This window comes from Rhineura floridana, chromosome 19 (assembly GCF_030035675.1).
Source record: "Rhineura floridana isolate rRhiFlo1 chromosome 19, rRhiFlo1.hap2, whole genome shotgun sequence".
NCBI lineage: Eukaryota > Metazoa > Chordata > Lepidosauria > Squamata > Rhineuridae > Rhineura > Rhineura floridana.
The window spans coordinates 6429719-6441432 of NC_084498.1; the positions used below are offsets into that span (position 1 = coordinate 6429719).

The 11714-nt window shown below is 41.8% G+C and overlaps 1 protein-coding gene across 2 annotated transcripts in view; it reads right to left on the reverse strand.

Moving 5' to 3' along the window:
- Positions 1-7506, reverse strand: part of MLXIP (MLX interacting protein) — a 76024-nt gene extending 68518 nt beyond the window's left edge. The window contains exon 1 of one of the 2 annotated variants that reach the window (XM_061603432.1): positions 6770-7506. In XM_061603432.1, the coding sequence (XP_061459416.1) occupies positions 6770-7260 (491 nt within the window). In that variant the 5' untranslated portion in view covers positions 7261-7506. The remainder of the gene's footprint in view (positions 1-6769) is intronic. The other variant, XM_061603431.1, reaches the window with a different exon arrangement.
- Between the last annotated feature and the right edge of the window lie 4208 nt (positions 7507-11714).

Below are 11714 nucleotides of genomic sequence, written 5' to 3' on the forward strand. Positions count from 1 at the left end.
ACTTCAGGAGTTATTGCTTTGTTCATTAATGACAGATTAATCTGTTACAAATAAGCCAGCTAATCAGCCAGGAAAAGTGTTGGTCACTTTTGACAGTGTCACCTTGGCTAGAGGGAGATAACAGACTCTATGATCCAATGGCCAGTTTCCCAGAGACCCATTGTCCTTGCTTTTCTACTGCAGAATCCCCACATGATAACATGTACAGGCCTGACTTTGGTAAGCTGCTGCTTTTACAGTGTAAAAGAAGCAGCATACCAAAGCCTGCCTTGTTCCTAAATTGCATTTATAAAACGTAAAAAGAAGAGACTTCTTGTTGATCAACTAACTAGCCTCAAGCTGCATTCAAAACCCCTACAACAGCCTTGAAAATAAGTACACAAAAATTACAAGTCCGCACAAAATGTTTCTAGTCTCACCATCCCACATCTTCAAAATGCTAGTCATTTATTAACTAGAAGGAAAAGGAACAGAGACAGAATCAATCTTTGCAATACTTCCCTACCTGATTACCTGAAAGGAATTCTTATTTGCCCCAAGTGGCCAGCTGCTTACAAGGCTATCCTACAGAGCTTTCATACAGAGAATAGTTTTCATTAGATGGAAACAAATCTAGTGTACAGGACCTTAGAAGTCCCAGTCCTTGACTTCACCTTTAAAGACCGAGGACCAGAACTTCGAAGGCCCAATAGATTGGACTTGCTTCCACCTAATGAAAAAATTGAGATATTTTAGTGCTGTTTATATATTTTATTTAAGTACAGGATTCAGGTTTGAAAGCAACTTCCTTGGAACTTGGGCAAAAAACAATCATATAAGCATAAGTGTAACACTGAAGCTTCCATAGACAGCAATTACTTGGCATGACAACGTATCAAGAGTGCTTGCAGAGTCATGGACCATTCTAGCACTGAACAATTTATTCCTAAATAAAAGTGTAATTGGGGGAAAGGGGAGAAAAAAATGTCCCTTGTTCTGCACATGTTATATGGTGATACCTTTAACTACAGTCAATGGATAAAAGAATACACACAAAAGATTAACTTATTTTTTTTACTAAGAAAATGTTAATCCAATTAAAATGTTCTATTTTACCTATTTCCTAATTTCCTGGAACACCAAGGCACTGCAACAGCAAAGGGTCTTTCCTAACAAATTTATCACAGCATAGGCTTTTATGGACTATAGTTCACTGAATCAGATGCATGAAGTGCTATCCTGAGTCAAAGGTATACATATATACACACATACATATTTAACAAAAATTATATACTCCTTGATTGTAAGAAAAGCTTTAAGTGGTTTACAAGAAATATTAAAATTATCAATAAAAACAAAATGTTTAAAAGATAATAAAAATTAATAGTAAACTAAAAAGAGGTTATATAAATATGATTGTGGGAAGCAGGAAGGAATTGTAAACTGTGAGGTCTGAATTTCATGTCCCTCTGACCAGGTGTGAGGAACCTTCCAGGCCTCCAAATGTTGCTGCACAGCTCTCATCATCCCTTGCTATTGGCTATGATTGCTAAGGCTGATGGGAGTTATAGTTCAGCAACATCTGGAGGGTTAAAGGTTTCCATGCCTGCCTTCGAACATACCATACTCTTTAAGGTGCCAAAAACTTGTTTTTGCTGCAAGAGACTATATAAAATTCAATAGATCATTGAAAGTTAGGTTGCAGCCTATTTGGGCCACTCTGTGAAGTGCCATGTATAATGATATACAAATCAACCAGTGACTTGCAGGGAGAATTTTCTACAGAAAACGTTCTAGTGTTTTATTTTTCTGTTTTGTATATTCATTAGTAACAACAAATGGATACCAACTGCAAATACAAAATTAGGCAAATTCAGAAGTTTCAATATTTTTTGTTTTGTTTACCCAATTCAAGTAAAACCAACAATTAGATCACTCTGTAGGGCACCAGAAAACTTTCCAATGCAGATTACCTCAATTTGCAAGGAATTTATTTTCAGAAATGTTTCCAATTCAATTCTTCTGGAAAACTTACATCACTGAAATCAACAATGATAATCATAAAAAATAATTTCATGCATCATTTTGACTTGAAATTTAGCAACGCTAGTTTTTCTTGTAATTCTACTCTGGGCAACGTCAGCAAACAGGATTCAGAGGGCTTACACTAATTAATGCCAATGTTAACCTCTTTCCTAAAATATAGCAATTGGCCATGCATTTATCTTAAGCAAAGTCTCCTTAACAGATAAGCTAACTTCCAATGGTGCTATGCGGCAAAGCACGCAACTGGTTCAACAAAAAAAATATTGCTCACTTTACTATGCTGCCGCCTTAATCTGTCTCAGGATATAATTTGCAGCAAAGTGAAGTCTAAGAAGAGCTAAAAACATCACAAGCAATATTTATATACCCATGTTAAAAACAAGAAGAGACCACATTTAACAGCAGGAAAAAAAGAATATTTTGTGTCACTTGAACATTACTTTTTGCCTTTAGCAGCCTCTCCCCAAATTTATCTCCTCCACAGAAGGAAAGGAAGTAGTTATACAATTCCTATGTATTCAAGATTTTGATCACTTTGAGGTTGATAGAATCCTTTATGAAATAGCCTGCAGGTTTTAACTCACTTATTGTGAAGCATTTTGAGATAGTGCAAATCTACAGGTATTACCTAATCTCAACCAGTCACAGTTAAAATTAATCTTTGACCTCGTCATAGTTATACTTTGGTCTTTAGACAATGGAGGCAAAGAGAAGAAAATGTTTTTACAATACTTTCTAGTATTGTACAGGTAGAAAATAACATTATTTTAGTGGATTAAATTTAGCAAGTGCATTGCACATGGCCCACAATTTGTGTACTGTTATTAGCTTAGAAAAATGGAACATCGCCACCCATCCCTGGCCTCAAACAGTAGTTTCTTTCCTGAAAAATCAGCCATGTTCACAATGAAAATCAGCAGTGGCTTAATAGCCCACCCTACACAATGTGTTTTGGCATTACTGAGAAGAAGCTTACTTTAGAATTCACTGTCTACAAACTGAACATAACAGCAGTCCTGCTGGATCAGATCTAAGGCCTACCTAGTCCAGCATCCTGTTACCCAGTGGCCAGTCAGATGTCTCTGCGAAGCCCACAAGCAAGGCGTAAGTGCAACATCCCTGTCTTGTAGCATTTACAGTCATCATGACATCCTTCATGAATTTGTCTAGTCCCTTTTAAAGCCATTTAAGGTGGTGGCCATCACCACATCTCATGGAAGCAAATTCCAGAGTTTAACTATTCAATGTGTGAAGTATTTATTTTTGTCTTGTCCTGAATCTCCCACATTCAGCTTCCTCGCAAGGAAGCTGTTCCAGTCCCTTCATTATTCTGGTTGGCCTTTTCCACACCTTGCTTTACAGACTAATCGCCAGCAGTCCAGCCCAAACTTCTGAAACAGATAGCTTAATGGCAGACTTTTTAAAATTGTGCTTTAAGGTATAAACATTTTGGGTCACGGTAGTGTGTTAGCATCTGGTTGGCCACTGTGGGACACAGAACGCTGGAAAAGTTAGGCCTTGGTCTAATCCAGTAGGGGAGGTTTCTACATTTGTTAACAAATCTAATCTGCTTAGCACAAATTCACATTATGACACTGTGCAATTTATGTTCCTAAGGCAAGACCAGGAGATCTCAACAGAATCATCCAAGAAAAGACTACAGTTTTAAAAAAACAGCCTGTAACTGAAAATCCCAGCAATTGTTTTCATTCCTCTTAAGAGTTCGAGGCAGTATATCTATCAATATAGCTTTTAACGCTTCTTTCTCTTTATTAAAAGAATCAACGTCTACTTTCTAACCATTTCTCAAGCAAATAGCACAGTAAAGATGAAGCACAATCTTTTCTTGCAACTGGCAAAGGGGGGGGGGCAGACCCAAGCAAATTGCTGACTTGAAGTAGCCTAAGATTTTCCACCATAAACATACTTTTATAGATTATTCTGCAAAGAAGATTTGCAGTTAGCTACTTTTGGTATTTGGTGGTTACGCCCAAGCAAATGTTGAATACTTCTACACTGCTACTGTACAGGAGGAGACAGAACCTCACAGTCTTTGCAACACGGGTACAGGATTTTATTTTTTAAAGTCTCCTCCTCCACTAAAGCAATTCTCATTTGTCCATCTCACAAGCCTTCAGAGAATTCTTCCTGCCTCCACTTCTCTCGTGCATCCCCATAGTTAATTACAGCCTTATACTCAGGCTTGAATTCAAATCCTTACTCAGCCATAAGCCTCACTGTTATGACTTTGAATTAATGGGGGAGGACAGAAGGTCCCTGCCCCGTTTTATGACATCCCCTGCTGTTTTTAGCGGCTTGTTTGGCTAAAATCTTGCACATGTGTGAGAGAGAGGCTCATGGATTTTATGAAAGCCCCCCTGCCGCCTTCCCCACTCCGTCATTCAACCACTGCTAGGGTTGTCATGAAAATAGGTGAGTGCAGCAAGCATGCTCTGATTCTTTGGAGGGAGAGGGTTTTTTTTATAAACTTTGTTTTCTCTGCAGGCACCTGCTCTCCATATAGTATCAAGATTTCTTATTTTTTACAATCAGATACCAATGCAAGCAGATATGAACCAAATTTAACAAAAATAAACAAGGGAACAAAATCTCTCAGAATACATATCCCAAAAACTAATTCAGTACGCTGTCCAGCTAACCAGAAAATGGACCATTTTACCTTTCCATGTAATAACTATTACAACTAAACACTTTTCCAAATCTGCCAGGCTTCTATGGATGGGTGATGAACAAATGATTCTTCAGTAGTATGTTCAATAAATGAATGCCAAACTATATAAAAAGAGTCCGGTGTTTCTTTTCCTAGTCTTAATTTCAGTTCATGTGTAAGCTTTTCCGTTATGGCAATATTCCAGAGGGCGTTATACCAATGTTCAATTGAGATTTTTTTGCTGTTTTCCATTGCGATGCAATAGTCATCTTTGCTGCCAAGGTCATGTAGATAAGTTCTTTAGAGAGCAATTTTGTATGTGTCTTATCAAAAACATTTAGTAACAACAGTTTTGGGGAAAATGCAAAATGCTCTTGAGATATTAACATTTCATTATAAACCAACGACCAAAATTCTTGTACTCGTTCACATTCCCACCACATATGAAAGTAGGTTCCAGTCTTCCCACAGCTCCTCTAACAGAGTGGAGAGACTGCTGAGAACATGTGTGAAATTTGGACAGGTGTGCGACACCAACGATGTACCAGTTTTAATGAATGTTCTTTTACATAACTAGAAACAGATTTAAACAGATGGTTGTCCCACAATGTATTCCAATCTCTAGGTTGTATTTCGGACCCTAGATCTTATTGGTCTATTAGCGAAAGAGTAGGTTTTAAAGATTGAGGGAGAGATTTTGAAACAAATATCATCAGTAACCAAAATGATGTCATCCCATGCCAAATATCTATTCAGTATTCTCTCACAAAGGCTCATACCTTTTATGCTGACACCTCCAGCTATAACTGTTTGAAGGCTTCATTGGGTGGGGGAACAGATTGTCTGACTAAAATGGGGAAAAGTCAGGGGGTGGTGCTTCTGCATTTTATTATGAAGTCCCCTCATCTTCCCATCCAGCATCACTTGAGTACTGCTAACCTACATCATAGGGTTGTTGTGAGTATAGTAAAGGGGAGCCTGGATATGTTCTGATCCTAATTTAGAAGATTTCAAAAAACACCATCAATAATCAATGAAATACATTTTTTCTATTCCAAATATCCACCCAATATCTCTCTCAAAGAAAACACACACACACACACACACACACACTATTTGGCTTGAGGAATTGGAGAGTTCAGGTAGAGCTTAAGAATTTCATTAACAGTCCCCCTTCCCTTTTGCCTCTCATCACTCAAAGTACTGCTAACTTATATCACAGGGTTGTTGTAAGGATAATTCTACCTCATATGGGCTTTGTGTGGAGTGTTCACGCTCCAAATTCTTGCTGGTTTTTTTTTTTTTAAAGCAATAATAGTAATAATCAATGGTGCAGCAGAAGGGGGCACAGCATCAGGACTTTTTTCTGAGCAGGACCTTGCCAGAGCCCAAGATAATTGGCAGGTCTTCCTCACGCCACGCGAATGAGGTGATAACAAGGATTTCAAGTGTCACTACTGTTTGTGACCGATTAGCACATAGAGGAAGGCAGAGCATGAGGAAAATAATCAAGCAGTTTACATAGTAACACTTCTTTGCACGTCTTATGATAAGCTAGATTTTCCCAACCAGTGTGCCTCCAGATGTTGTTGGACCATAACTCCCATCAGCCTCAGCCAGCATTGCCAATGGTCAGGAAGATGGGAGTTGTGGTCCAACATCTGGAGGCACACTGGTTGGGAAAGGCTGATAGAAGGTGCATTTCAGCTGGTTGAAGATATTTGGTTAAACCTCAACACACAACACCCCACATGCTTACAGTGTCATTCTAGCATGTCTACTTAGAAGTAAGCCCCTTTCTTTTCAGTTAGGCCTATTTATGCCCTGCAGCCTTAGGGACTAGAAACCTGAACAGGCGATGAGCACCAGTAACAAAACAAAACAGGCGGGGGGGGCTTAGTCCAACTCGATGAAACATTTGTCGTAATAGCGATGGTTATGAGGATGCCAAAAAAATATCCCCTTAAGAGGAGACACGCCCACTCCCCCCCAAATACTCCCCACGAGGAGCCACCCCCACCCCACCGCACCCCCAAACCACCCCTCCCCTTCCTTCTCCTCAGCAGTCGCTACCTGTAGGCCAGGGTCATGCACTCGAAGAGCTTGGTGAGCGAGGCGTCGATGTTAAGGCGCCCGCCACCATCGCCCGCCAACCCTCCGCCGTCCTCGGCGCCCGCCGGGCCGAAGCGGTAGGTCTGGCAGGTCTGCTCGTTGACGGTGTCGAAGTCGTAGCCCTTCTTGGGCGGGTGCTCGCTGTGCGGCGACGACACCATGAAGTGGCCCGAGTGGATGATCTGAGGCGCGCCGGCGGCCCGCTTGCCCCCAGCCGCCGCCTCCGGCCCCGCTCCGTCGCTCGCACGACGACGCCCGCCGCCGGGGCCCGCGCCACAACGCCCGCACGGCGCCCCCGCGGCCGACGGAGCGCTCTCTGCCTCGTCCTCGCTGTCCTCCGACGAGGAGTCCTCGACCGCCGCCGCCGCCCGCCGCGAGAGGGACGCCACAGACGACGAGGGCGCCTCCAGCCCGGGGAACTGGCCGAGCCGCATGAACACGTCGGCGGCCATCAGGCACCTGAGGCGGGGGGCGAGAGGGAACCAGCCGCCAGCCCGCTCGTCGCCCGTCGGCTCTGCCTGCCCCGTCAGGCCCAGACCAGCCAGACCAGCCCAGGGAAGCCTCTTAGCCCGGCCCTGCCGGAGGCGGCCCACGCCGCCGCCCCGCCTTTCTTCCCGCCTGCCTTCCCTCCCCCTTTTCGCCGTTGCCACCTCAGCCAGTGCAAGGAAAGGGCGGTCGGGGCAGGGCTGAGGGAAGGGTGTGTGTGTGTTTTATTTGTATAAAATCCTCGCGCAGGGTGCCTCGTTATTAAAAGCCAGCCGCGGAATGCATGGCCACTGCAAGGGTGGGGGGAAAGCCCACACAGAGTAAAAACAGACGGTGCGCCTCCTTCCCATCCCCAAACCTTGGGGTCGCCACAGGTTGCTGGCCTACAGTTCCCGTCATGCTTAACCATTGGCCATGCTGGCTGGGTCTGATGGAAATTGGAGTCCAACATCTGAAGGGTCACAGACCGCCCATTCACACAGAGGGACTCGGCGCCGGCTAACTTGGAAGTCCATTGTTTTCAACGGGCCTCCTCCCAGCTACGTCTTGGTGCGATGCAGCCCACAGGGAACTGCAGCAGATAAAGTAAAAAAAGGAATATAGGCTAAATCAGAGGTTCCCAAACTGTGGTCCAGGAGCTTCATTCAGGTGTCCCGGGGCATGTGCACATTAAATATATTTTTAATTTTATGTATTTATTTTGCTTCTTTTCTTTCTTAGATTGTATTTCATTATATTACAATTTGAATTCTATAGGGTGCAAATTGCAATACAATAAAATGCAGCATAAGGGAAAAAGCAGCAATAAAACACGCAATTAAAAATATATCTAGCACAGCCCATTTCAGTGGCTACAACAGGTAGAAAAATGCTTAAGTGGTCCACCAAGACTCAGCAATTTTCAAGTGGTCTGTGGGGGAAGGTTTTTGCAAACTGCTGGACTCGTTACAAAAAAAATCTCTGCCTGAACAGGACTATGGTTGGCCTAGAGCAGAACATCATAAAAAGATGGGACTAAGAATGCCACCATTTATTTTGTTTCTGCCATGTGTGATGAATTTGGTCAGTGCTTTTGTTGGTAATATTTTATTGGAAATTCTTGTTGTAAACTACCCAGAGATATGTTTGCATCAATCCCTTAAATAAATATATTGTCCCACCACCAGCAGCCTTGGTGCAATGAGGGGTGCTCTGGACGTCAAAATAAGTTTGTGCCACAAGACTCTTGAAACAGCCTTAAGTCTCTTTGCAGTGGGGCACACCAAAGGATACAGAATTTATTGAAGTTTCTAAGTCCACAACAGCTTTTACCGCAATAGACTTGTCAGCCTGCCAAGGTGCCATGAGTCTTTGAGACACATGCACCACCAACCTACAGATGACTTGGCCTCAGCCTACTTAAGCCCACTCTTGTCTACTTTGACTGGCAGCTGCTCTCTGGCGGTCTTCCCCCTTTAACTGGGGATCAAACATCAGGAACTTCTGCCTAGAAGGCTTGTGCTCTACCTCTGAGTTGTAGTCTCTCCCTAACCCAGCAGCCACAGCAGGAATTCAGCTGCAAATGTGCAAAAGGGTATAAAACTAAGTGGAAATGACATGCTCATACCAAAACTGAAAGCTTACACATTTCTAGTATAAATGCCCATATAGAAGGCTTCATCTTGGTAAATGAAATGCAACTAGACTTTGGATGTAGTAATGCCAGGATCTTGGATGGAAAAACTTCCAAGCATTCTAGCACACAATTCCCTCCCCCCCAAAAAAACCCTTCAGTCACGTCTTCCCATATAAATGTGCAGTAAAGCACAATAACATCACTGGTTTTACACTTTAATCTAATTCAGCACTTGAGTTTAGGAGGTCCGTTTTCAGCTGTGGGTTTGTAACCTGGTGGTCTACAACAAGGGAGCATCTGCTGTGGGACAGGAAGCTCCATTTTGTCTTTCCTCCAGTAGCAAAGTGCTATTTGCTGCTTCTGAAGAAGCAAAATAGTAAGCACAAGCCTCTCACAGGATGGTGCTGGAAGCACCTGAGCATGGGCCTTAAGGCTGGTAGTTCTGGCTCCTGGTTATGAAGAGCTTCTCCAAACTGCAGTGGAATAATTATCTCTTGTATTGTGAAGCCACGCATTTTAATGAATCCCCTTTATGTTAATCTTTGGGCAAGCAATAACAGCCAACCGTTAAGGAAACTGGGACCTCTGTGTGTTGACATAGGAAACATTCCCATAATGAACAAGCTGAGATCCTAAGCCTTTTTAGTCAGAAGTCCCACTAGGATACATGCCACTTACTAAGAACTAAAAAGTGCTGAAAATGTGGGAATATGTCTTACGCAGTCAGACCACCGCAACTAGCTTAGTATTGTCTACTGAGTGAGAGCAGCTTTACAGCGATTCAAGGCAGGGGTCTTTCCCAGCCCCACATGCCAGAGGTTGAACCTAGGACATTCTGTATGCAAATCATGAGTTCTAACCACTGAGATATAGCCCTTCTCTAAGGCTTAGAAAAATTAACAGACTTTTGAATCAACTAATTAGTCCTTAATCAAAAAGAGCAATCACACAGCATTTTGTATTGCGATTTTAAAGTTTATTTTTTAAAATGAAACCATTGTACATTGTACAAACCATAGCTACTGATGAAATAAATAAGTGAAAAAATTATACTGCTGTACAACACACAAAATCATTAAGATGGAAAATTAGGTATTTTTTTTAAAACCCACAAAATTCTTTACACCTTCTAGCAGGCCTTTAGATATAAAGAACATTCCAAAACATGACAATGTTTCTGTATGAAGAAAGCTACCCCCAAAGCCAGTAATTTTTATGCTGCCTCACTGATTGGTTGTTGCTGTTTTGTTAAGTGCCAGCGCTTTTTGGAATGTTAAGTATTATTTTCCCCCAAGTGTAAGAACTTCAAAATGAACAGTTCTGCTATAAAATGTTTGGCTGAGTAAATTGCCCAGCTAGGTCTCCCTCCCAACCCCGTGACCCATAAAGATCAGTTACCTTGCTAGCTTATGTCTAGAGATGACGTTTGAGTGTAACTGAATGTCCAAATGCCCAGTGTGAAGATAAGGAAGCACTTCTTGATATTTGCACTATTTCTAAAAAACACCAGGTACAACCCATCAAGCACAGATGCTGTATGACCTCCACTGAAAAGAGCAGAGATTGCACAGCTGTACGTTTGGTGGACAGCATAGACTATTCTGCATGAGAACTTCCAGATTTTGGAATTCTCCTAACCCCTTCCCAAGTGCTTTCAATACAGCCTTTTTCAAGCAAGTCAATAAAATGAAATCCCAATAAAGATCACACCAAACTGAGAAGCTGGATCCAGTACCACATCTCCACGTTTTGCTGATCCCTTCCTGGCTGGATCTCAACTTAACCTGTTCAAGCACTAAAAGTGTGTTTAACTGCACATCCATATGGCCTATCAGGCACTTCAAAAGATTAAACTAGATACACTCCGTACATTTTTTAAAATTTCTGCCTATCAAACAGCATCAGGATCTTTCTCCGCCCTGTTAAAATGGGTCCAGACTGACACTAACAGGTATAAGCAATCAAATTCTGTCTGCTTTTTCCAACGCCTTTTTATGTTGCTATTTACAAAGCAAGCCACTAAGCACCGTGGTTATGCTGGGTTTTTTTTCTTGAGACATGGAATAGCAAAACGATGGTACAGTTCAGCAAAGACTACTGCCACCCAACGTTCATTAGCAGGGCTTAATTCACAAGTCAAGCACAAGCAGGCCCAATCAAAAGACATAGTTGACCATGTGGAGGCAGCAGGCCTTAGTGAACTGCTGCTACATTTCTGAGGAAAGAAAGTACAGTAGAAATTAAGCAGCCAGTTTCATCACTAGGCCGATCAGTGTCAATAATGCCAATAAATGTTTCTACCTAATGAAAAATTTGAGGTATTTTAGTGCTATTTATATTTTATTTATTAAGTACAGGATTCAGCTTTGAAATTAAAAAAAGCCTACCTACTTCCTTGGAAATTGTGTAAAAAAACAAATCAAAAACACACAACCACAAAATTGAAGCTCCTATACATAGCAACTACTGGGCACAACAATATACCAATGGTGGTTTCAGAGCCACGGACATTTCAGTATTGATCAATTAAAAGCTACATAATTACATTTTTTTTAAAGTTCAAAAATATATTTGTCTATGTCATAGATCAGCCAATATGTTTAAAAAACAAAAACAAACCCTGGTTAAACATGGATGTAATGTCCACACAGATTGCCATTTAACCAGTCATCACCCACATTTCTGAAGCAGATACACAATGCAAGAGGGGGAAATCAGTTTACCGTTAAATTATGTATATTGTGCAAATATAATGGCTCTTTCAGATATTCACTGAATTTTGTGATCCGAGCACAAAGAGACTTT